The 25,339-nt window shown below is 36.0% G+C and overlaps 1 protein-coding gene across 2 annotated transcripts; it reads right to left on the reverse strand.

The window, feature by feature from the left end:
- Positions 1-24,813, reverse strand: BNIP2 (BCL2 interacting protein 2). Of its 2 annotated transcripts, none has more exons than XM_082647751.1 (11): positions 24,624-24,813; positions 17,986-18,092; positions 16,791-16,858; positions 16,130-16,297; positions 14,124-14,300; positions 10,461-10,563; positions 9,658-9,789; positions 8,202-8,288; positions 7,986-8,084; positions 7,220-7,255; positions 1-4,603 (listed from the first exon to the last, which is right to left on the reverse strand). In XM_082647751.1, the coding sequence occupies exons 2-11, from the start codon at positions 18,033-18,035 to the stop codon at positions 4,552-4,554; spliced, it is 972 nt and encodes a 323-aa protein (XP_082503877.1). In that variant the 5' UTR covers positions 18,036-18,092; positions 24,624-24,813; the 3' UTR covers positions 1-4,551. The 2 variants fall into 2 exon arrangements, with proteins under 2 accessions (XP_082503877.1, XP_082503876.1); XM_082647750.1 differs by lacking the exon at positions 24,624-24,813 and adding an exon at positions 19,679-19,721.
- Positions 24,814-25,339: the final 526 nt, after the last annotated feature.

Genomic DNA, 25,339 nt, shown 5'->3' on the forward strand with positions numbered 1-25,339 from the left:
CCAATTAATTTATTTCAATTCATTAACGTTGCAAAAATACGATGTGCAACAAATCAGGACACAAGTTATTGTATTCCTAACAAGTCAGAGAAAAAGAAAATATTACATCTTCTTAGTAAATCAAGACCAACCTTAGTATTTCTTACAGGGACCACATCAACATCTTGCACACACAGTCTTCAGAACTGAATTTCTCTCACTGTAAAAGGAGAGCACTAGGCTATGCAACATTATCTGAACAGTGATAAAATGATCACAGTACATTAACTGTGTCTAAATGACAGCATGTGAATTTATGGTAAGAAAAATGTATTAATCTTTGAAATATGTATCAAAGTGCATTAGTGTCTAACGAACTCTGAATTGTGTTCCATGTGCCCCAAGGGCTGTGCAAGTCAGTGCCCTGAACACCACAAATATTTACTAGCTAGTTTATGTAAATAAGCTGTTTAAGGGACATAACTTCAGAAAATTCAAATACAAAAAGTGCAGTAGAGTAGCTAATTAACATTATTTTCCAAGTTCCTCCTTAGCTACACTGAATGTGAAAACGCATAAAAGTTTCAAAATGCAAATGTTTTAACCTCTTGTAGAATGTCTTATAAAATAGAATTAGACAGATATTATAATAATTCTTTAGTAAATGAAAGCATTAAACTTTGATTTTCTTCTGGTGTTTGATGTGTTATATTAAGTGCTTCATGTAAACTTTTCATAAAAGTAGTTCTCAAAACATAAGAAATTAAGTAGATCTATCATATATAGCTGCAACAAAGTAACAGTTCTGTTCAAATTTTAGTGTCACTCCTTGCTGGTCAACACATTATTTTCAATTACCATTAAGAATTTTAAAGGATCACATTACTGGGACTCACCACTGATATGATTCTAACTCATTCAGAATCTTGGGATGGGAAGAGGGGGATGAAAGACTCTCCAGGTAATTCTTCCTTACTATTAGAACACTGAGAATCTCCCACTTCTCTTACCAGCTGACCTTCTCATGCAAGTCTAAGTCCTTAACTCTTTCTCCCAGCAACTCAAATTACGCAATCCCTGTTCCTACAAGATAAACTCTAACAGAATAGTTGGTCTAACTTTTAAGTACATTAATTCCTCTAGCTATCCCACCCTTCTGACATTTGTGATCCACTTCTCAAATACCTATACAGGATGAGAAAAAATAGGCATGAAAACAAAACAGAATGTGGTAGCCATAACTACCTATTTTCAGTCTATTTCCTCCTCCTCCTGTAGGAGCAATGTTAGCAATTTTCCACGTATCACATGGGGAAAAGGATGAAGCTGCTGTCACCTTATATACAACTTTACCAATCTCATTAGGAAACTGGACATATCCTAATGCTAATTTTTAACTATCAATTGAAGAAATCTAAAAAGCCCCTTCTCCTTTAATTCAAACACTTTCAAATTCCCTGAGCAATCACGTAAAAACAGCCAGAGTAACACAGTCATTTAAAAGAAGACTCTCAAAAAAGCAGATTCCTTACCTTTTTAAATTCTGGAATTGCAGTTGAAGAAAGTCTAGCAACCTATATATACCTGTCAATCAGCAAATTTCAGTATTCAGTATAGTTACTAAAGAGTGATGTCCATTTTGGAACAATACATTAAATGTTTACCAGCTATGTCAAAAGTAACGTAACCCTACACTTCAATCTGAGCATTGTAATTGCTGACCCTCCCTGTTTAAACTTGCTTTTGTATGAAGAGACAAAGCAGAGGAAAATATGAATTTTCATTGTAAGTATTACCAGCCTTTGCCCCCTTCACTCCACAGTCTTATTCACATATTCTGTATGTAGCCTGCAGGTCTTCCTGATTGATACAAGAAATGGTACCAACTGCTGCCATATACAGCACTCCCCTTAACAAGGACACATTCAGTGGAATCTTAGCTAACTCATTATCCCTTTATAGTTTTCTTTCTCTTACTTCCTTGTTTTGTTATCTTCCTTTCCAGGTCCTGCTAGGCCCTACTTGGAATCATATTTCTTTATACTCCCCCCACCCCCAGTTAAAGACTATTAAGCTTAAACTGTGGGATCAATATAGTATCTTCCCTTGGTGCTAATAAGGAATATGACCAAGGAGAACACAATCAGATTACTTTATAAGAGAAACTTTTGACTAAGAAGAGGCGCTCAGAACCTAAACACAACAAAAAATAGTGGCATAAGCATCAAATTAAACAAGTTAGAACCATGATCCCAGCAGAAAGATAAAATAACACAATTTTATGTACTTTCACCTCAACCACTAATGGAAAAGTAAAACTGAATGATATGGGGAAAATGTCACATAGCTAGTAATTACAAATAACCAGTTTAATAAATGCTTTTCCTCTGACCTACTTGTTATGATCTTAAGTCTCACAGCTATGAAACATTACGGGGCATGTCCCTATACCAGATTTCATCAAGGTATAGGTTAGAACAGGTATTCTTTTAAATCTAGTGATTCACAGCACATCCCTTTGGTTATATCCCAAATGGTATCACTGTTCCCTCTAAATTTTAATGTTCTGATAGAATATAGGCTATCTCTACTTTAAAAAAATATGTAGGAAAATGCACCACTTTTGCAACGAGTTGTATCTATAATCAGGGACAATGCTTGCAAATGCAAAAGTCAATAAACAGTAACGTGTTGCAACTGAAGAACTGGGTACTTAATGTGGAGGAAAGCCACCTATTTAAAAAGCTCAGCCAGGTTTGACTGAGACACAAATTTATAGATGAAAGACTACTTTTACTGATGAAAGGTCACTTAAAGCACTCTACAAATATAGACTCTAATCACAATTAAATTCAATATGATCTTTTATTCGTAAATTCAGAAGGAATGCCTAAACTGTTACTGTTAATTTGCTTTTTGAACACAAAGTATTTCTAAGATCTGAGCAAGCAATAATGGTTTTAGCTTTATTGACTATAGTGACATTAGTTCAGGATCTGCCTACAGCAGCTAGATCCAAGTGAAGTCAGGAGGCTGCTAAAGAAAGTCTCATCCTGGGAATCCTCCAGCATCTGCCATAATTGGACTTGGGTTACTGTGTCAAGTTTATGACTGAGGAGGACAAAAAGTAAAGGAAATTCTCTTTTGTAATAGAAAATTTTACACTAAAAACAGCAATGATAAAAGCCAGTCTAGGATAAAATAAATCCTAGAGGTTTAGCTCCTGCACTTCAATTTTACTACTCTTTTGTAAATTACCTTATAAGAAGGGCTGGAGTGTGGTGTGACCCTTAAATCAGGCAGGTACTAAGTTTACCAAATGTATAAGTCACACAAGTATATGACACAGTATTAGACCAACCTGTTGTTTTTGAATGATTTTGTGGGTAATTAAGTTCTATCTGGGGCATAAGTACAATTTCAATGCAGAGTCAAGGTACTTACCAAATTAAACAAGGAGTTCATATGCTTACACAAAACGCAAAACACCATAATATGATGATGCTCTAAGACTTACAAAATAACTTAATTTACAGTACTGTCAACATAATTCAACAGAAAATGGGAAAACACACCTTATCTGACTGGGTCAGACACCTGATATGAAAGTATTTTGGTAAAGTGCCCACATTGAAAGTAGTTAAAAAAGCAGCCCCTATTTTCTAAAGAAAAGTAGTGACAGTGAATAACTCATCACATTCTCTGAATATTACACTGCACTCACACCAATTCAGGAGAGTGATACCCTGGACACACAGCTTATTTCACATTAGTGAACAAACCTACAATTTTTATGAAGTTCTGACTTTTGGCCAGAAGATAAAATGTCTGATATATACATATACACAAGCCCCAATTCTTAACCTCTTAAATTCTCTAATTCTAAAAATGGCTTTTTGACTTGTCTTTATGTTTAAAAAAAAAAGTGTGCAATACACTTGTATTTGTGTCTGAATTAAGAAATAAATGTTAAGTGAGAAAAAAAACTCAGAATGGTACTAATCTACTTAGATTATGTATATGACCTTTGGGTATTCATGAGAACCAGTTTAACTGTCCCTCACCTTATGAGCGTATTTTCTAAGTGACCCAGGAAGTGTATTTAACCATTTACAAAAACAAATATTTTAACATGCATTTTACAAAATCATGGTCTTATTTACCTGCATATTCTTCCATAAGAAAGGTATACATTAAAAAATACTGCTCAAAAACATAAAAATATATATTATCTCTTTCCTTTTCCATTTAGGCATATAAATATTTTACTGAAGAAAATGCATCATTTAATAAACAAATGCAAAAACTGCTTTATATAAAGTGTGGTTCTCTGCTATTTAGCAATATAAAATATAAAATGATTACAATATAATTAGCTAGTAAAGAGCTAAATTCAAGAGATCTGCAAACCAGTACAGCAGTGAACAGTCCCTTATACAAAAGTCCATTAAGAAAAAGTCAAGTCAGTTTTGTAACAGGTTACATAAAAATCAGGACCAATAAATGCATTATAAATGCAAAAAAGCACTGCTTCATCAGCACATTCTTCAGTGTTTGGACTAGATGCCAAACTTACTGTTCACTTTTCGGTTCATCTTGTTTTCCATTAAGCTCTTGATCAACTCTATTTAATGAAAAACAATATAGATAATAAGATATCAGCAAATGAACAATTCTCTTTCTAAAAATAATGGCTGATTTTACCATAGATTATTATTCTGTTATAAACAAAGCTTTGCAAAGAAGCAGACATAGTAAAAAGGTTACCAAACATTTTCCCAACCAGGAAAGATAATTTTTAAAGGCAAGAGGACACTGGCAAGAATGTGATTATTGTTTTTTTTTTTAAGATTGTAAGATACTTTATATACAAATGCATATAAACTTTATTAGAAGTTCAAATTACAACAGGCATATTAAAATGTTGAACTGTAGCATGGCTGAGGCAGGGAGCTAAGTGATCTGAGTGGCAGGAAAAATCATTCCCTCAAAAATGATGTTGTTAACTGAAATATTTAAATGCCACTAATGCCATCAACTGATCAACTTTTAAGTTCAGTGGTAAAAGTACATATTTATGGATGCCATAATTATTCTCCAAAATTTATTGGTACACTTAGAATGTGAATACTTTTTATTTATCTTGATAGTAAGAAGCCACAGAATTTAATAATCAGAAGTATCTAGATGTAGATTAAAAATATGATTGGATCAGGAGTGGGATGCATAGAGATCACATCAAAATTTAGGCAAGTGGGGATTAGAAGAATTATGTAATTAGCACACAAAAATTATAGACAACCCTTCACAGATAATGTACAACAATCTCTTACTATTATATTTGTATATTTATATTTGTAGTAGTTTGAATCACTGATGGAGGAGAGTTTAAAACAACTTGGTATGATATATGAAGATACTTTTCACACTTGTTTCCATTACTACAATCACCTGAACATTAGTGAGTCAGACCTAAAAGCCTTGGCCTGTGGTAAAGCCAGATTAACAACATTTTAAAATATTTTTTATATTGGTAACAAAAATCTGAAAGGTACATATTCTTGATAAGGCATGCAAAACACATCAATCTTTTCAACATGTGAAATATCGGTATGAACTAATTTCATAATCACTTTATTTTTAAACTCTGTTCAAATATTTTAACAATCAACATCTACCTGGCTACATTGGCACTGAGTTATTTGAAACAAACATCTAAAACATTTAAAACTGCTATATTTCAGCACACTCAGTTTTGAACCCTTATCACCAGTACTCATAGAAATTTCACCTTGGGTAATAAGCTCCCCCATGCAGTTTCTGTTAACTTGGTTTTAAAAACATGCCCTTCTATTTTTAAAACTTGAGTGTTACCCTTTTCAAGCTGACAAGGATTTATTATTTTTCAAGGCTAAGAAGCTCTGTACAAAAACTCAGAAGTGCCTAAAAGATATATGTAATGATTCTATTTAAGATTAAATGAAACGAAAGTAAAAAAAAAAATCAAGATAAAATAATATTGGTAGGTTTCAAACAATACATTTAAATAAGAAGTACAATTCTACTTTTTTTTCTGATGCCTAAGTTACTTAACTAAGAATTTTGTAAAAAGGCACAACATAGCAGATTTCATCAACAAAGGCAATTCATTTTGAAATCCATGAAGCAGCTGGCTTCAAAATACTCTACAATTATAGACTACATTTTAAACTTCAGCCTCTTGTCTGGCAAATTCACACCAATGTCTTGAGAGGAACGAGAAATTAGCAAGATTTAAAATCACTGTCCTTATCTCTATCTTAAAATGTTTAGCTGTAAAGTGTCACATAGAAATGTAAAGCTATGACTCTATCACATGGTCAACTGAATTCTTGCTCATCAACAGAGCCAAAATGTGTTCAAAGTTAAGAATATTCCAGCTCCAGTTCCTTACAATGGTCCAAATGATAACTACATACAAATCTCTCACCTTAACTCTTATGAGACTGTATCAATCTGTTTTGCTAATTTAGTTGTTAATATTTTAAAAATCCATTAACAAGTTAGATCTAAATCCTATAATTTTCTAAATTACTATATAAAATGGTAACTATTTTATACACTTGCCTTTCATCTTCTATGCCAAGATATTAACAGATGACAGTTTGTTATGCTCAAAGCAGAAGTATTCAAAATTAAATTAAAGATGGAAAGCAGAGTGTTTTAACTATTAAATGGTACATTGAACTTTTAGGTATTTTATCACATGTAGAATTTGACTAGTTAGCAGGCCATTTAAGCATACAAGAAAATCAATGTTGGTTAGCCAAAGAACATGTGCATTGCAAATATAATCATCAACCCCAGGGGGGAAAACTGATACATTAAAAAAGTGCACAAATATTTCAAAAGCGCAACTTAGAGATTTAAAGTATGGTGAAACTGGTAAGGTATTATAAATAATTGGTTTTCCAAATAGTATTCTTAGGAATTTACTGTCAGTATTTATATCAAAAGCAGGGAGGAGGAGGTGTGGTCTTTATTTTGTAACTGAGATTATTATGGTGTTAAAACAGAGTGAATCCAAGCCATACTCAGCATCAGGAACTTTGGATTCACTCTACATTTGAATCCTGGGGTATATTTATATTTACAAATGCTATTATCTTTGTCTACGAGCTAACCAACCAATAAGGAAGAGTTAGTCTGTGCAATGCAAATGGACTAGTCTAGATGCAACCCAGTCAAGGTGTGCATATACCTTTTCTGTTTCTTTTTAAACTTTTCTTCTTCATACCTTGGTAGGGAAGAGTTATTTTAGTAAACATACATGTTATGAAGATGAACAAAAACTCAAAAAAAGGCACTAAAAATAAACTCAAAAGTTTGCAGGCAAACCCAAAAATATTTAACATACTATACAGGAAGTCAGAACTGACTTAAGAAATGTGGTTTTGACACATTCAACAGACTAAAACATCACATTAATAGAACAAAGAAACATTTTTCTATATTATAGCACTGTGATACTCAAGTATTTATGTTAACAGTCTTCTACCAATTCCTTTTAGAAGTTAGATAAGTGAATTTGGTAAACAGAACAAACTCCAGCCACTGGAAAGTATTAAGATTAGACAGATATAAATATTTTACTTCCCTAATAATATTATTTGATGCCATGACAAGCTTACTCAAATTTGGAGACCAGCATGTTCAAGTCTGGAGAATGTTCCTTAGTACTAACCAATCAAGAGACCATCTCTTAAGACTGTAACTATCCTTAAAAATATAAATGAACCAAACCAGAAACAATTCCTCCTACTCAACTGATAGCCTGAAGAAAATGGTGACTTATGGGGAAAGTGTTGGAAAGTGTCTTCTTCCCCCTTTTCTTTGTTATAAAAACAAGAGCAGTTATAAAATAATTATAACATATGAAGGGAGAAAGAATGGGTACTGAAATATTTACCTCTTGCACATCAAAATATAAAGATCCAATACAATTAAAAAAATGAAACAAAACATACTGTTTTATGCATTCTGGTATTCCAACATATTCCATGGGGACAAGTTCCGCTAGTTCTGCCAAATTAAAGACGTATCTAATTTTTTGGCTGAATTTTGAGCTATGGAAAGAAATAAAGATAATTACCTTAATATTTCTGACCAACAGAACTGACAAGAAATTCATACAAGGAGTCTGTGGGGGTTTCTTTAAGAGTCAATGGTTCTCAGAAAATTACCTAATAAATGGTCTTGTAACAGCCAGAAGTGTTCTGATAAACCAAGAGGGATGTACAATAATGAGAGACTTTAGGTTTTTCCGTAACCTGGAGTTTAAAAGAAAAAGAAAAATTTTAAAGTTCTACAAATTCTAATGCTAGAAGAAAAGCTAAGACATCAGTAAGTATGTGCAAATCTATACAAAAAATTGAAAAAATCCTCATTCAAGAGCTGTCATTTGGATATGATATTCCTAAAGACAACAAAAGATAACAAACAAAAGAAAATGCACTCCTGAATTCCAATGGTCCTTCCCACTGCCACAAAATGAACTCTACTTCATTTACCTAAATTTATGTTCACAGTGTAGCCTGTTATTAAATGTCTCCTAATATACATTCACTTGTCTTCAAGACTGTCAACCAGGGGTAGAAGCCAATACTGAATATAAAAGTAAGCTCTTTTCATTTTTCAGGATGGAGGGGAAACTGTTATTAATTTCTTCAACACCATGAAAGGCACTGGGCAGGCAGAAAGGTGAGAGGAGAGATCACCACAGGAACAGGCAACATGAATCAGATCTAATGTATTCTTATGGAGTCTAAAATTTTTATTGAAAGTTAAAAGCATTATCCTAGGGCTTCCCGGGTGGTGCAGTGGTTGAGAGTCCGCCTGCTGATGCAGGGGACATGGGTTCGTGCCCTGGTCCGGGAAAATCCCACATGCCGCGGAGCGGCTGGGCCCATGAGCCATGGCCGCTGAGCCTGCGCATCCAGAGCCTGTGCTCCGCAACGGGAGAGGCCGCAACAGTGAGAGGCCCGCGTACCGCAAAAATAAATAAATAAATAAATAAATAAATTTAAAAAAAGCATTATCTTAGACAACTTAAAATGATGAAATAAAAACTGCTGTTTTTATCATCATATTTCACACTTACAGTGATGACTAAGTATTAAAAAAAAAAAAAATCACAAGAACCAGCCAATGTCATGTTCAGGTATGAAGAGAAACCTGTTACTGGATCTGAGTTGATTAAACCTAGTTTGAATTAGCTGTGGTCAAATCAAACCAAATAGAGGATCAAAATTCCTTTCATTAGTATGGATGACTAACTCCCAAGAGAATACATTTCTAGAACTCATTCCAAAGAAAGATTACAGCTAAATAAGCATCTTAACTAACAAAATATACTAAGCACTATAAATGAGGCAAAATCCAGAATGTAATAAAATAGGAAATGTACTAAATTCTCCATCCTTTCCCAAAATGTAAATTATAGGAAAATGTTTGATGTGGTACAAAGGAGAAATAAAGAGCTATTTTATAAGTTTGAAAATAGAAACTTGTTATGAAATTAATAAATATAATTTCTGAAGAAATACATGGTGACTTTAAGTGGCAACAGAAATAAAGTTTAATCTAATAAGGACATAATAAACATTATTCAGACTAGCTTTCCACTTGCATTTACAATACCTTCTATCAATTTGTTGATAGCATTTCCTGAGCCATCCCAGACTGGGCATTTTTCTTCGAGTTGTTGCACCATTTAAATAAACGATCATGTAGTTTTCTGCTACTAACAGCTCCAAAGTGCCAATAACGTACCTGTACAAATAAAGTCTTAGAAACATTGCTATGCAGAACCAAACCAGCTTATCCAAATAACACAATTCCCTTCCCTCCCCTTCAGTGAGAGCAAAAATTTAAAACAGCATTAGTTGGTATTATGGTTATTTAAAGAAAAAAAGTTCTTTTCTTTTAGAAATACATCTTAAAATGTTTATAAATGATATGATGTCTGGGATTTGCTTCAAAATTATGCCATGGGGAGGTATTTGTGGGAATAAAGTATAAACTGATAATTGTGGAACTGGGTGATTGTTACACAAAGATTTAATATACTTCTCTCTGCCTTTGTATATATTTGAAATTTTCCCCAATAAAGCACTTAATGTGTCCTCAAGTGTAAAATGAAGTTGGAACACATAATCTGTAATATCTCTTCCAGTTTTAAAATGACAATTCTTCTGTTGAGTTGGAAAATGGATAGTTTTTATAATGCCAAGGGATAGACGTAAGGAATCAGAACTAGGATTATTTATATTGGGTTGGCCAAAAAGTTCCCTCAGGTTTTTCTGTAACATCTTACGGAAAAACCCGAATGAACTTTTTGGCCAATGCAATAATTTCTACCCAGCTAAATAAAGTTCTCTTCCTTAAACTGGAGATCTAATGTACTCAATTCTGTCCAAACATTTTTGTGATGATCTACTTACTTAAAGAGATTGTCCATCAGGTATCTATAGTTAGGTTGACCACTTTCAGGCATAAAACAGACAGCAAACACAACAATAGCATTTAATCCATCCCCATAATATCCTGAAAAAGAAACCAGCATGATTATACTCTGAAGATGTTTCAGGGGATATCATTTATGGTTGATAAATTATAGTGGTGCATGTTCCACACATTTCTGAATCAAAAAGTATGGTTTTTTTTGTTCTGACCCTGTATAGTCTTACAGAGCTCTTTAAATCCTCTCTTCTCAAAAAGAGAACAATAAAATTTAAAGAGGAAAGAGTGGGCATAAAAACCAGAAACCCACTTAAATTAGCATACTCAGAAAGCTGCCTTATTTTAGCAAGTAGATAATAATCCAACCAGATACAACATCTGCAATAAAACATTCTTATGCAACTTCTGCTTAAAGTAGTTGCTCTTTAAAAAATAGTTTTACATTCAATGATGTCTAGCATTTTGTAGCTTTTAGGGTATTAAAAAGAAAAGATTATGTCTGACCTAAGTCTAAGTGAAGAAAAACAGCACTAAAATATACGTTTTAATTACAATCTCTAAAACATAAATGTTTTAATTCTCATATAGATATTAAGCTGTAACCAGCAACAAATACTTCCGCTTTAATTTTCATTCCTATTGTTTACAAACATGCACTAAAAAGGAACATTTCAAGTACATTAGAATATTCACTACCTTTCTTAATCCCTTAGTCACAAAACACCTTGTGGTAACTCAATAGGATAAAATGGCCCTAATTATGTTCTCCTAAAAAAATAAAGTGCTATTTCTCAAAAATGTTAGGTTTAAACAATGAGGCAGGTCTCACAACTTGCTTCCAATGAACTAGATGAATTAATACATGTCTGTGGACTTCGTGATCCATATTATCCTGTTTTCTTCACTGAGTAAGACTAAATTAGGCAGAATAATGTAACTGCAAATATTCAAGAGATTTGCTTTCAGATGAATGAAGACTACAGAAATAAACAGAATGCATTTGGCAGAGAGTAAATTAAGCAGAAACGACTATGTGAAAAACCCAATCTGCTTGACCTATGTGGCCCCCTGTCCTGAATTAGGATTTCAGGTAGTATGACATGCTCTATAGAGTTGTATTTTGACTACCACTAACATTCTGGTGCTATTTACACAGTGACTATGTAAACTTCTACATACAAGACAGTCAGACTGATAGATGTTATAACTGCACTTCATAGCTTTTCCTATTTGACTTGTAAATTTCTTAAGGAACAAAGCCTTATTTTTATATATTCCATAAATATGCAAAGTGGGTGTTCCAAAAAAAAATGTGGAATGAACTAACTGTCTACTTTGTGGTAAGCTAAATGATTTGTTCAGGGTTTTAAGGCAAATTAAGATTCATATTTTAAAGGGCCAGGTTGTATTTATAAGCGCAAAAGAGTATAAGAACGTTCACAGGGGACTTCCCTGGTGGTGCAGTGGTTAAGAATCCGTCTGCCAATGCAGGGGACACGGGTTTGATCCCTGGTCCTGGAAGATCCCACATGCTGCAGAGCAACTAAGCCCGTGCGCCGCAACTACTGAGCCTGCGCTCTAGAGCCTGCGAGCCGCAACTACTGAAGCCCCCGTGCCTAGAGCCCGTACTCCACAACAAGAGAAGCCACCACAGCGAAAAGCCTGTGCACTGTAACGAAGAGTAGCCCCCACTCGCTGCAACTAGAGAAAGCCTGAGCGCAGCAACGAAAGAAACCTGTGTGCAGCCCAACACAGCTCCCCCCCCAAGCCAAAAGCAAATGAATGGCAAAGACAAAAAATAAAGTGTTCACAGCAGTTTTAATCATAATAGCTCAAACTAGAAAATAACTCACAAGGCCATCAAAATAGTGATGGATAAGCAAACCGGCAGTAACAAGGAATGAACTATGGATACATGCAACAACATGGATAAATGTCAAAATCATTAGGCTGAGTGAAAGTAGACAGAGTGTAAACTATGATTCCAGTTACATGAAATTCTTTAACAAGCAAAACTAATCACGGGGTAGGCATTAGAATAGTGGTTATTGGAGAGAGGGTATTCATTGAGAGGGAGAACCAGAGAATTTTCTGGGGCAATGAAAATGTTCTGTCTGTCTGGGGGTGTAGATTTTAAGTGTATATAGTTCTATGGGCATTCATCAAAATTCAGTGAACTGTACACTTAAGATTAGAGCATTTCTTGTGAAATAAGTCAGACAGAAGAATGACAAATACTGTATGTCACTTGTATCTGAAATCTAAAATAGCTAAACTCACAGAAACCGAGACTAAAATGGTGGTTACCAGGGGCTGGGGGTAAAGGGGAGATGTTGATCAAAGTAAAAACTTCGAGTTAGAAGATGAATAATTTCTGGGGATTAATGTACCACATAGTGACTATAGTTAACAATACTGTATTATGTACTTGAAAGTTGCTAAAAGAGTAGACTAGACCTTAAATGTTCCCACCACAAAAAAGAAATGGTAATTATGTGATGTGATACAGGTGTTAGCAAATGCTATGGTAGCAATCACTTGCAGTATATAATGTGTCAAGGACCTTCCTGATGGTCCACTGGTTAAGAATCCGCCTTCCAGGGACTTCCCTGGTGGTCCAGTGGTAAAGAATCCGCCTTACAATTCAGGGGACTCGGGTTTGATCCCTGGTCAGTGAACTAGGATCCCACATGCTGCGGGGCAATCCGCGTGCCTCAACTAGAGAGCCTGCATGCCGCAAACTACAGAGCCCATGTGCTCTGGAACCTGTGTGCCACAACTACAGAGCCCAGGCGCCCTGGAGCCTGCTCACCAAAACTAGAGAAGAGAAAACCTGCACGCCACTGCTAGAGAGAAGCCCACACACTGCAACGAATGATCCCGCGTGCCACAACTAAGACCCAATGCAGCCAAAAATAAACAAAATAAATAACAAATAAAACTTTTTTTAAAAAAAAGAAAGCAAAAGAAAAAAAGAATCCACCTTCCAATGCAGGGGACGCATTTTCGATCCCTGGTTGGGGAATTAAGATCCCACATGCCGAGGGGCAACTAAGCCTGCGCGCTCTAAAGCCCACATGCCACAACTGAGCCCGAGGGCCACAACTAAAGAGAAGCCCACATTGCAACGAAAGAGCCCACGTACTGCAACAAAAGATCCCACATGCCGCAAGTAAGACCCGAGGTAGCCAAATAACTAAATATTAAAATTAAAAGAAAATATATATATAATGTATCAAATCAACATATTTTACACCTTAAACTTACACACTTTGTCAGTTTTATCTCAATGAAGGTGGAAAAAAAGGGAATATACAAATGCTACAAAAAAAGGATTACAGTAGCTCACTGTATATAAATTATAAATGGATAAAAAAGGGAGAAAGTCCCAGTTTAGGGGTGTCTAGGGATAAGGGTGGAAGGAGACAGTTTTCACCGTACACTCTTACACCTTTTGAACTTACTGTATGCACGTGTTAACAATTTTTAAATGTTGGCTTTAGCCTTTTACTTTAAACCTGTTACATTTCTAAAAGGACATGATGTTTATTATGCTTTCAAAATTATGTAATACCTCAAAGGAGAGATTCTCTTAAGCATTCAGATTTCTGATATTGTATTAAAAAATCTTTGGTAACCATTACCTCCATGGCTAATAACTTTTTTATAGGGTTCAATTGCTTTCATATCAACCCTGTGGTCCTGTTCTCCAATTCTGAACATACGCCAGCGTCGTCCATCTTCTTTTTCCTCTGCTGCTGTATATTCAGTAATTGAGCCTTTCCTAATAACTTCAGTAGTCTTGGGTTTCGGAAGATCATCTGTCAAAATAAAAGGTTTTTGAATCACAGATTGTTATTTATAAAATAAAAATCAAATTACATGTTAACCACTTAACTATCGAATTAGATTGTTCAGAGAATTTTTTTATTATACCTTCTGTGGAATTTTATTTATTTTTTAACTTTTTATTTTATATTGGAGTATAGTTGATTAACAATGTTGCGATAGTTTCAGGTGTACAGCAAAGTGACTCTTTTCCCATTTAGGTTGTCACATAATACTGAGCAGAGTTCCCTGTGTGTGGAATTTTAAATATTTCTTCTGTAATAGAGGAAAAGGCTTATTCTTGATATAAGGCCATTTTGTTTTTTGGAAATCATGGTTAACTTGTTTTGAATTGCTTAATTCAGAAAGGACCTAATCGCAGTACAACGTACATCCACAAATTCAGAAACGTTAATTCACACAGCCATCAAAATCTTAGTACACTGGCCCTACGATGCCTTTCCAGATTCTATTTACAACACTGTCCTTGACAGACAGTTACCACTATAGGTTACTTAAAGTAACTCTCTGGGAGCCAATGTTTTTTGTTGTTGAGCACATAAATTATTCCCCAAACATTATAATACCAGATAGAAAGTGGTTAACGAGTCAATGATTATTTCTCATTTGATCAGTCTTATAAAGCAGAAAATTACTGATAATATTCTGAAGTGTACATGCAAAAGTCTATTTTAAATTGACATTAGTCAAAGCACAAGCACCAATGATTAGGTATAATTTACATTTTAAGATTGCACTTTAGCTGATTTTTAATGAAGCAATGATTTTCGAAATTTTAGTATCATAGTCCTTACCAAAAGATGGGGGAAGGGGAAACCTACTGTATGTTAGTTGTTTGTTTCCAAGACAAAGCTGTTAACGGAAAATATCCTTCCAGGAAATGACTACAGCAGCATTAAAGAAAGAAGAGACAAAACACATAGGCAGAAAACTATTTCAGTATCTTTATAAAATATTGCTTATTACCGGATTGCATATTGAACCAGTGAAACAGGGAAGAAAAAAGGAACAGAAGATAACAGCACATTAAGGATCTTACTCTTTACTGCAGATAACATACCTAGTGATAAACACTGCTTTGAAATAAAAATCACTTTAAAGATGAACTAAACATATATAAATTATTAACAACTATAAAGATACTGTAGACAGCAATTATCTAATTAAAGAAAGCATGCAAAGCAAAACACATGCCAATTCCTTTCAATTCCAAATAACTAATGATAAAGAATATAAGGGTGGAGGCTAGGAGAATACATTAATTCAAGGTAGTTGTTTACAAAGTGCAGCACTATCCGGCAAACCTATTTAAAAAAAAAACACCTTCAAAAAAAAACCACTCCCTTCAGAACTCCCTCTCTGCAAATTCTTAACTACTTTTAGCACATTCCCTAAAGCATAAGTTTCTTCAAAGCTTTTCTTCTTAGTTATCTACTGAATAAAAGAACATGCCATAATTATCAAGCAATATTGGGAGCAACATGGAAAAACGTACGTTTACAGCATTGGGCAATTAAGAAAAAATAGAGCCACATGTGTAATCTACTATAAACGGTTTTGAAAGCCATCGTATTCAGTGTTTAGCCGAATTTCATATCTTTGCAACAAATATATGAACTTTAGAAAGTATAACATTTCAACAAAATCCCTTAGCCACTGATTTTTTCAACAAAATCCCTTAGCTGGTTCATGATCAAGTTTTAAGTTTTTCCAATTATCCTAATAGGAAAATGCTACTATGTATGTATATAAACACAAACATTCATTAATAAAAGTCAGGTAAAAATAATGAAACACTTACCTTCCCACTCAAATTCATTACTGTCCTCTGATGGTGTATCTAAGTCATCTAAGTCAATCTCCCCGCTTTCATCCAAATCATCTGACCACACAGAGCCATCACTAGGATCCAGGGTTAGGCTAATGTCAGGAGCCATTAGTTTCTTTCTCACTTTATTGCCATTAACTTCTAGTGAGCCGGGAATGGGTTAAAAAAAAAAAAAAAAGGTGAAAGATATATTTAGAAAAAATGCTTAGATGTATAAACTGAATAAGAGAAAAACTTTAATCACTTTATTCTTGAGAAAATAACATTAATTAAACACAATTCCAAAGCACTTATTTACAAACTTTGGATTTTGATCACTATTGCTTCTGTATCACAGCAAGATGACACATCTCAGCAAGGATATGCCTTTTTAAATAACAGCAGCAGACCTTATAGTCACCTTTTACTATTAAAAACGATCTCCTCTCACCCCTTTATGGTTGAAATTTCTAAAACCCAAAGGTATGTTTCTGAAAAGTATTCCAAAGCAATCCAAAAACGCTTTCCTAAACATTCAAATTACCCTTTGGCACCCTATGATGGAATAAAAACTGAGTATATTTTTTATCTTGACAAAGAAATGTGTTCAAAAAATAGCACAGTTAAAGTCTATCACTAAGTGTCAAGTTCTTACCAGGCTGACTCTCTGGTCCAGTTACAGCTAATATATCTGCTTCAATACTATCATCTTCCGGTAAAGGTCTAGAACACACAGACACAATTTTTAACCCAGAAATTAAAAAAAAATTTTTTGAAGTTCAAAGATCTATTAAAATAGCTTATAGAAACAATTATGTGGAAAACTGAATAAACCAATGTTTCTTAAGGTTTAGTAATTTACAAACCACTGTCAAAGAAAATTTTCAGACTGTCTGAATTGACTTACATATTTACATAAGCAACACATAAAAGTAGATATATATATTCCTTATGTAACTGCTCTTAAATACAACTACAAAACAAATTAAAAAATCATTAATCTACAAAACAAATATATTTCAAATGCATGAATTTAATGTGATGCATGATACAATGTACAATGAAGCTGAATTGTCACTCACAATGGGAATATGGTAATGATGATTACATATTTTGAGCTCTGCATTTCTTTATTACTATTATCATGCTATGCTATGCAATGACTCAGTACTCTCACCAGCTGTCCATATTCCAACTGCTAAGGAACCTTCTTATGCACTGGGATGGTCTTCTGACCAAGATGGCATGGAAGCATCACTTAAATATAAAGTCTGCCTTTGCTCTTTTTCTCTTAACCCAACTGGTGCCAATACAATTGTAAACACAAATGCAAATGTGTCAAGGTAGCTCGCCAGATAACCTAGAAAGCTCTTCCTTGGTTACTTAACAAGCTTTTTCTCAAAATAAAAGCATACAACTTAACAATTCTTATAGACTTCTAAAGACCATCTTCCCCTAGAAACCCCTCAGACTCTTATTACCAGTATTAAATGAATACTTTGCAACACTGGGTTTCTTTAAGAAGCCTGATATTCATTTAGTAAGTCAGCAATCCCCAACCTTTTCGGCACCAGGGACCGGTTTCGTGGAAGACAATTCTTCCACAGACAGAGGGGCAGTGGGGGGATGGTTCAGGCGGGAATGCGAGTGACGGAGCGGCACTGAAGCGGCAGATGAAGCTTCACTCACTCGCCCTCCGCTCACCTCCTGCTGTGTGGCCGGGTTCCTAACAGGCCACAGACCAGTAGTGGTCCGTGGCCTGGGGGTTGGGGACCCCTGTAGTAAGTGACATCTCAATAAAGAAACTGTGAAGTTTTGTTTACTTGTTTTCATTTAAAAGCATTGCTTACATTGGAAAATCTTCATCTTGCCATTCTTCCTTAAGTTCAACACCTTCCATCCTCAGCCTGGACTCAATGTCAACTACAAGCTCCTGATAACCCAGAGAGCCAAGGTCCTGTAAAAAACGAAAAAAAAATTTATAGGCTTATTTTTCACTTTATCTGCTGAAAAGATGCAATAATCTTATACCTTAGTTCATACTTCCACCCTGATCATGAAATAAATTTAGTTGGTTGCAACTACAACTTTTTTCCCCCAAGAATTAGAACAGAAAACAGAGTGTATATATTCCAGTAATTACTGTTTGTAATAAGGGTATTGTGCAGTGAAGTACCTGCTTCCATTTGCATATATGCATGTGTGCCCCAGGACACGATTTAAAATTTATTAGGTACTGTAAATTATGTAAAAGCAATTTGCGGGATGGGGGGGCACAAATAATAAAAGTAAATAAATATATGCTCTATTCTACACCCATAATTAAATTTTCTGTCCTTTGGAGAGAGGTTAATTCTAGAAATTGAACACTAGGTAAATAGCATTTACACTCACTTGATTCAGCAGAGTCCAAGTGGTGTGCTCTTATATTACTTCTCTATAGTTCCGATGACATAATTCCTGAGCCACTTAAAGAAGGCTATTCAGTACCTGTCCAGTAAATGAATTATGCTACGTTCTGATTTGCTTCATATCTATAACAAGCTTTTCTCATGTAGTTTAGCATGAGTTTTCAGACACTGAATTTGGTGAATATTTCTATTCACGCAACTCCATGTTTTAACTTAGTTTCAGTTTTTCCAAGAAAGGATGTGGGTGTTACTATCCGCAGTTTACAAAATGAAGGATCTAGAGTTTGGTATCGTTGATGGAATAAGAAATACAGGTTTAAGTATATTATTTAAGAAGTCATTAAGATCAACTGGTTAACAGTGCAACAAAAATCGTGACAACTTTAGGGGGCAAGAGGTATAAACGGAATATTTAGTTCACTTACATTAGAGTAAGTCAATAGATGTCTAAAGTTATCTTTTAAAAAAGAAGTAAAACATAGATGTCTTAAGAGATAGAAAGTATTACTAGTTATCACTAGCAGTTTTAAAACAAAGTTAAAAGTGGTTGACACCAGTGGAAGAAGAAATAAGGTGGGAGGGGGAGAAGATGCTATTCATGGTAAATCCTTCTAAATTATTTAACTTTTAAAACCATGTATGTATAACTTGTGGTCATATTTTATGGTTGCCTTATCTGCTGTGTCATTACAACATTCAAAAGATACACAAAGTTGTACCAAAAAACCATTATGTTCCAGAACAACAACAACAAAATTACATTGGAAATTTTCTAAAGTGTTAGATTTCACATAATAAACTACATTCATATCTCTGCCAAGACTGGGAGGCTCTTTTCCCAGTTTGAATTCTTACTTATGCTCAAGAGATTTCAAACATTCTCAAAAGGTCTAAATTGTTGAGGAACCACTTGCAAATAGAAAAAAGCAAATGCTGTCTTTTCTTCACCAACATGTTTGCTGGGAAAAGTCAGTTAATTTACACATAGGAGTAAGGCATTTTTAATTCTCCGGGAAAAACTGAGCCAGGCAATTTTGAGAAATGAATGGAAAACACACTTAAAATATAATAATCTTGACTTATTTAGCAGTTTCTCTGTTTCTGATACATAACCTAAAGTAATCTGACACACCTTCAAGGACCACTTCATAGACTGTTCTCTGACAGCAACTCTTACTCTCTGTAGAGAGGAAAACAAACAAAAAAGGGATACCTACTTTAACAAATAATTTTCTATTTAGAACACAGAATTATTAGAAAAGACCCCCAAATTATGATCAATAAAACCCAAATACTTAATACTTATTACTCTAGAATTCATGTTCAAGTGAGAGTGCAGCATTCTATTACTTAAGGTTGAAAACTGACAGTCTATTCCAACTTTTATAACTTTTTTTCTTTTTTGGCTGCATTGGGTCTTCATTCCTGCGCACGGGCTTTCTCCAGTTGCAGTGAGCAGGGGCTACTCTTCGTTGAGGTGTGCGGGCTTCTCATTGCAGTGGCTTTTCTTGTTGCAGAGCATGGGCTTCAGGAGTTGTGGCTCACGGGCTCTAGAGCGCAGGCTCAGTACTTGCGGCACACGGGCTTGGTTACTCCGCGGCATGTGGGATCTTCCCAGAGCAGGGATCGAACCCATGTCCCCTGCACTGGCAGGCGGATTCTTAACCACTGTGCCACCAGGGAAGTCCCTCAATTTTTAAATTCATTACACTTCTCAGTGTTTTTTCAAATCTTTGATACTCACTATGAAGTGAATTAATGTTTTTTCCTAGATTTAATAATCAGAGCTTTCATTACTTAGTTTCACATTTTTACTGGGTGTTGGAAAAATAATAGGATGTTCTGAGTGTTTTTTTCAAATACCCCACATACTCAGAAAAACATTTAATATTTCAAAAATATAAGCGGTGACTGGAAGTTGCTACCACTATACTCCCAACATCTAGCACAGTGTCCGGCACATAATGGGTCTTTAAACATTAGTTAAATTTAAAAATAAACATTTAATTGTAAGGTTTAACATTGAATAGTAACCATTTGTTTTGCTCAACCTGTTAAGTTTTTTTTTCTAATTAAACTACATAAATAGTCTCCCTGTTTAGTTTTACCCCTCAAAAAGAGCAGTGAAAATATTTGGGGCAACCTACATACAAGCAGTGTCTATTTCTGTTGGTAAAATTATTCCTTGTTTGTAAGAGAAAATACATACCTTGTGAAATTCTAAAAGATAAACCATGTCTTTTAGCTGCTTTACCACTTGAACAAGTCAACCACGTGAAAATACTTCTCTAGACACAGGCAGCCAGAGTCTCTCAGCTCATTTAGCTGATTCATTCAACTTTTACTTTAATATCATTGAGTCATGTGATGTTAATACACCCCAGCATATGGACATGGATATTTAGTTTGGGGATAATTAATTAAGCTAGTTAAACGAAACCTAGGAGGAGAGAGAAATACAGATTCACTCTTAACCATTTCATCACCAATTTTAGGGGAGAAGTACACTAGGTAAAGTTTAAATGACAGAGAGAGGACTGCTCTTAGAAGCACATTATCAGCAGCTGTAAGAACAGGAAACAAGACAGGAGCAATATAAGCACAACTACTCTGAAGGAAATCAGGATGCTGCTGATTCACAAGTTAATCGTGGCTGTTTCCCGTTTTTTGTTCATTGATTTGGTAAATCAGAATGGGGAAGTAATACTTTACGATGCCAACTGTTAAAATAACCAAATGCAACAGGAATACCCTGATTTCTCAACAAATGTGTGGTAGTGGTGGTACATCATTACTTATGCCAGTTAGCAGTGGAGGTCACAGAGACAAATTCAAAAACAGTAGCTGACCTCAGTGAGGTGTGGTGGTAAATTCAACCAAGATGAAAACGGGGATTTCCCCATGCAGCCTAACAATATAACAAACAACAAACAACAATATAAGCAAAAATTGAATATTAAGATCATATTTCCCCATGCAGCCTAACAATATAACAAACAACAATATAAGCAGAAATTGAATATTAAGATCATATTTAGAACTGCCTGAATTATCACTTACAATTTTACATGACAACTTTACTATTATGTAGTTTAACCTAGATGTAGGTGCTAATAACCAACATGTATGCTGAAATCAATCTGGCAAAAGGAAATGCTTAGGCAAGGCTTTCACATCCCCATTTAAAGGAAAGGGCTTCATTCTAAATATTTATGTTCACTTTTTCCTGTGAAGCTGGCAATGCTGGTAGCACTACAAGAAAATACTTTAGACCCAGCCTATGTGTTTAGGAAGGTCACCAAAACACCTGTAAAAATCCTATATGCTTGTCATTGTTTCCTTGAGAGCAGAGTCATGCAGGTTTTTAAGAATGAAATGACACAAAGATATCATATCGCCTCACACTTTAGGACGGCTATTATCAAAAAGACCAGAAATAACAAATGTTAGCGAGGATGAGGAGAAAAGGGGATCCTTGATGGGAATGTAAACTGGTGCAGCCACTACGGAAAACAGTAAGGAGGTTCCTCAAAAAATTAAAAACAGAACTCCCATATGATCCAGCAATTCCACTTTTGGGTATTTATCGGAAGAAAATGAAAACGTTAACTGGAAAAGATATCTGTACCCTCACATTCACAGCAGCATTATTTACAATAACCAACAATATGCAAGCAACCTAAGTGTCCATCGATGAATACACACACACACACACATACACACACGCACACAAAGGAATATTATTCAGCTATTTAAAAAAAACTCTGCCATTTGCAACAACACGGATGGACCCTGAGGGCATTATGCTAAGTAACGTAAGTCAGACAGAGAAACACACCACCATATGATCTCACTTATGTGTAGAATCTTTAAAAAAAAAAACCAAAAAACAAAAAAACAGAAAAAAACCCAACCCCCCCGAAACCAAGCTCATAGATACAGAGAACATACTGGTGGTTGCCAGAGGTCGTGGGGTGGGAGGTGGGTAAAATGGATGAAGGGGGTCAAAACGTACAAACTTCCAGCTATAAAATAAGTCAGTCCTGGAAATATAATGTATAGCATAGTGACTATAATTAATAAAACTGTATTAGATATATACAAGCTGCTAAGAGAGTAAATATTAGTCCTCATCACAAGAAAAAAAATTTGTAACTAAGTGTGGATGTTAAGTAGACGTATTGTGGTGATCATTTTGCAATATATTCAAATATCGAATCATGATGTTGTACACCTGAAACTAAAAAACTGTCATGTCAATTATATATCTCAATTAAATGTGACACCCTATCAGAAATGTTAACACAAAATTCAAGAGAAATTACAATAGTGCTATTTCTCAAAATTGTGACGATAAAGCACAGGGTAATTATGCCAACTATACAAGGTACATTATATTATCAGTATGCAGAACGTACTGGAAATGCTCTGAGACCTTTAAGAAGATTAAAGTCTAAAAACTGATCTGTAACACTTTTCTGTGGAGTTACAAATATTGGATGTAACATAAAATTATAACTTTGGAATATTATTATCATCACATTATACTAGCACTCTGCTTTATAGGATGCAAACTTCACATGGCATTTTTTGATCCACTATCAGCCAAGGTTAAATTATCGGATCTGGCTACACATATACTTCCTTTTTTAGATGCCTTTCTCCACTACTGCTCCTTCTACGAGCATTACACCAGAAGGAAGAGAACTACTTTCCTAAAGAGTGCTTTTCCCCTTTACTAACCACTTGTACATCCATCATCCCATGCGTCCCACCCAAAAACTTTGTGTCGTATAAAACACTGATGTTATTACACCCATTTTATCTTATATATGAGGCAAATAACACTACATTCTGGTTTCCAGATTAGACCTAGACTGTTTCTAATACAGTACACCGCCTCCAGTTCACTGGCAACTTTCTACAGAATAAGCCTGCAATGCCAGATATGGCTACACTTAGCTTCAAAGGTCCTGTAATGCCTAAAGACTACAATAGCACAGACTTACGATGATCTAGTTTAAGCCCCATGTTTGCAGAAGTGGACCTGTCATACTTCCTGTCTAAACCCAACAATATTAGGCTGCAATAGAGGAGATCATGAAAATCAAAAAGATTGTGTGGAGAAAATGTAAAATGATAAGAACTAAGGAGAAGATATGCAAAATCATAAGAAAATAGTCTGTAGGGTAACTAGACACGGTAACTTCAGTTATAATTTTGAGGAAACAACACCCATTTACAAATGGCAGAAATTCTTGTATAATTTTAAAGAAAAAATACGTTTAATTTTAAAAATTAAGTAATTAAGTATTAGGAGAAATAGCCTTTTTTTAAAACTCCGAAAAAAAAAACCACCACCAAAACACAATCACACTTCATTAAACTAACTACATGCAAGGCGCTACGACTACCTAGATGACAAAAGCCGTGCTCTCAAAGAGCTGCCCAGAACAGGGAAGACCAAGGGGGTTTCAAAGCAACGTATCAGACCCAAATACATTTCTGATTTAATAGGAGTTGCTCTAGTAGATCTCCAGGGGCATCAAGAAACTCAAACCACTTTTGCCAGGTACGGAAGTAAAAGGCAGTGTCTGAATCCACGCAGGAACTGGGCTTTCCACATATCAAGGTCCCTTAAAGCCCTGATTACAGATGCCGCTTCCGTGTCTATATTCCCGGAGGGTGTGGAGCACATTAGACATCCAAGTTTCTTTGTTCTGCACCAGGACCAACGCTGGTGACAAACAAGGGACCAACGTGCCCCCAGAGTGGGGGATGTGCAGAGGAGCAGAGAAGAGAGCACCACCCCTACAAACGGAAAAGGGGTGGGAGAAGGGGGGACGCAAGGGTGGCAAAAAGCAATCAGAAGCCTGGCCAAGGGCGGGGGCCTAAGCGGGGCGGGGATCCGGGAAGTGCCTCCGGGCAGTTTCCGCGGCGCCTCCTACAGCGGATACCGCTCCGGGCTTCCCTTGTCGGGCGGTCCGGGATACGCGCCCCTCGGACGTCCCCCCGTCCACCCCAGGACTGTTCCCAGCTCAGACCCGCCGTGCCCAGCCTTCCCGAGTCGCACTGACCCCGGAGGAACCCTTGGCCTCCTCGTCTTCTTCGCCCCTCCAGGCCGGCGACGCAGGGCTGACGGCCAGGTCGCAGAAGGTAGCGCCGAGCGGAGCCCGCTCCCTTCTGACGGTGAGACCCGGGCCCAGTCCCTCAGCCACAGCGGCAACAGCCGACCCGGATGCAGAGAGCTGCTCCGGAGGAAGTGACAACATCCCGACCTTCTCCAGACGCCGCAGCTGGCGGAAGCCGAGGCGGAGCCGTGGCGTCTTCGGGAAGCCTCAGGGCTCTTTCTCCCAACCACACCCTCAGCCGTTGGGTGGAAGGAAGGGAGGGAGGAGCTAATGCCGGCGCGCAGGCGCCCGCGACTTGGCCCGCGGGGCTGTCAAGCGTTTCTGTCCGGCAGGCGACCTGTTACACAACCCTGCGGCCCTCGAGAGGCTACTGGCGCTTCCTCGCCCGGCGCAGGACCGCCGCCCTCGAGTCTCAAGGAGCCATTTTTATATTCTTTATGTTTGCTTTACTGATCATTATGATAGCGCTATATAATAAAAGATGCAAAAAGAGGAGGAAAAATATCAGATGTCTCACTGGGGAAGTTAACCTCAGAAGAAATCCTTAGAGTCTGGTAAAATTATCCCGGGCGAACAGCTTTATAACAGTGCTTTTCAAATTGTTACCAGAAAATTGGGTTCACCTCTTAGAGGGAGTTGAACCAAAAGACAACCAAGGTAAA

This window comes from Grampus griseus, assembly GCF_964374135.1.
Source record: "Grampus griseus genome assembly, chromosome: 2".
In the NCBI taxonomy this organism is placed as follows: domain Eukaryota; kingdom Metazoa; phylum Chordata; class Mammalia; order Artiodactyla; family Delphinidae; genus Grampus; species Grampus griseus.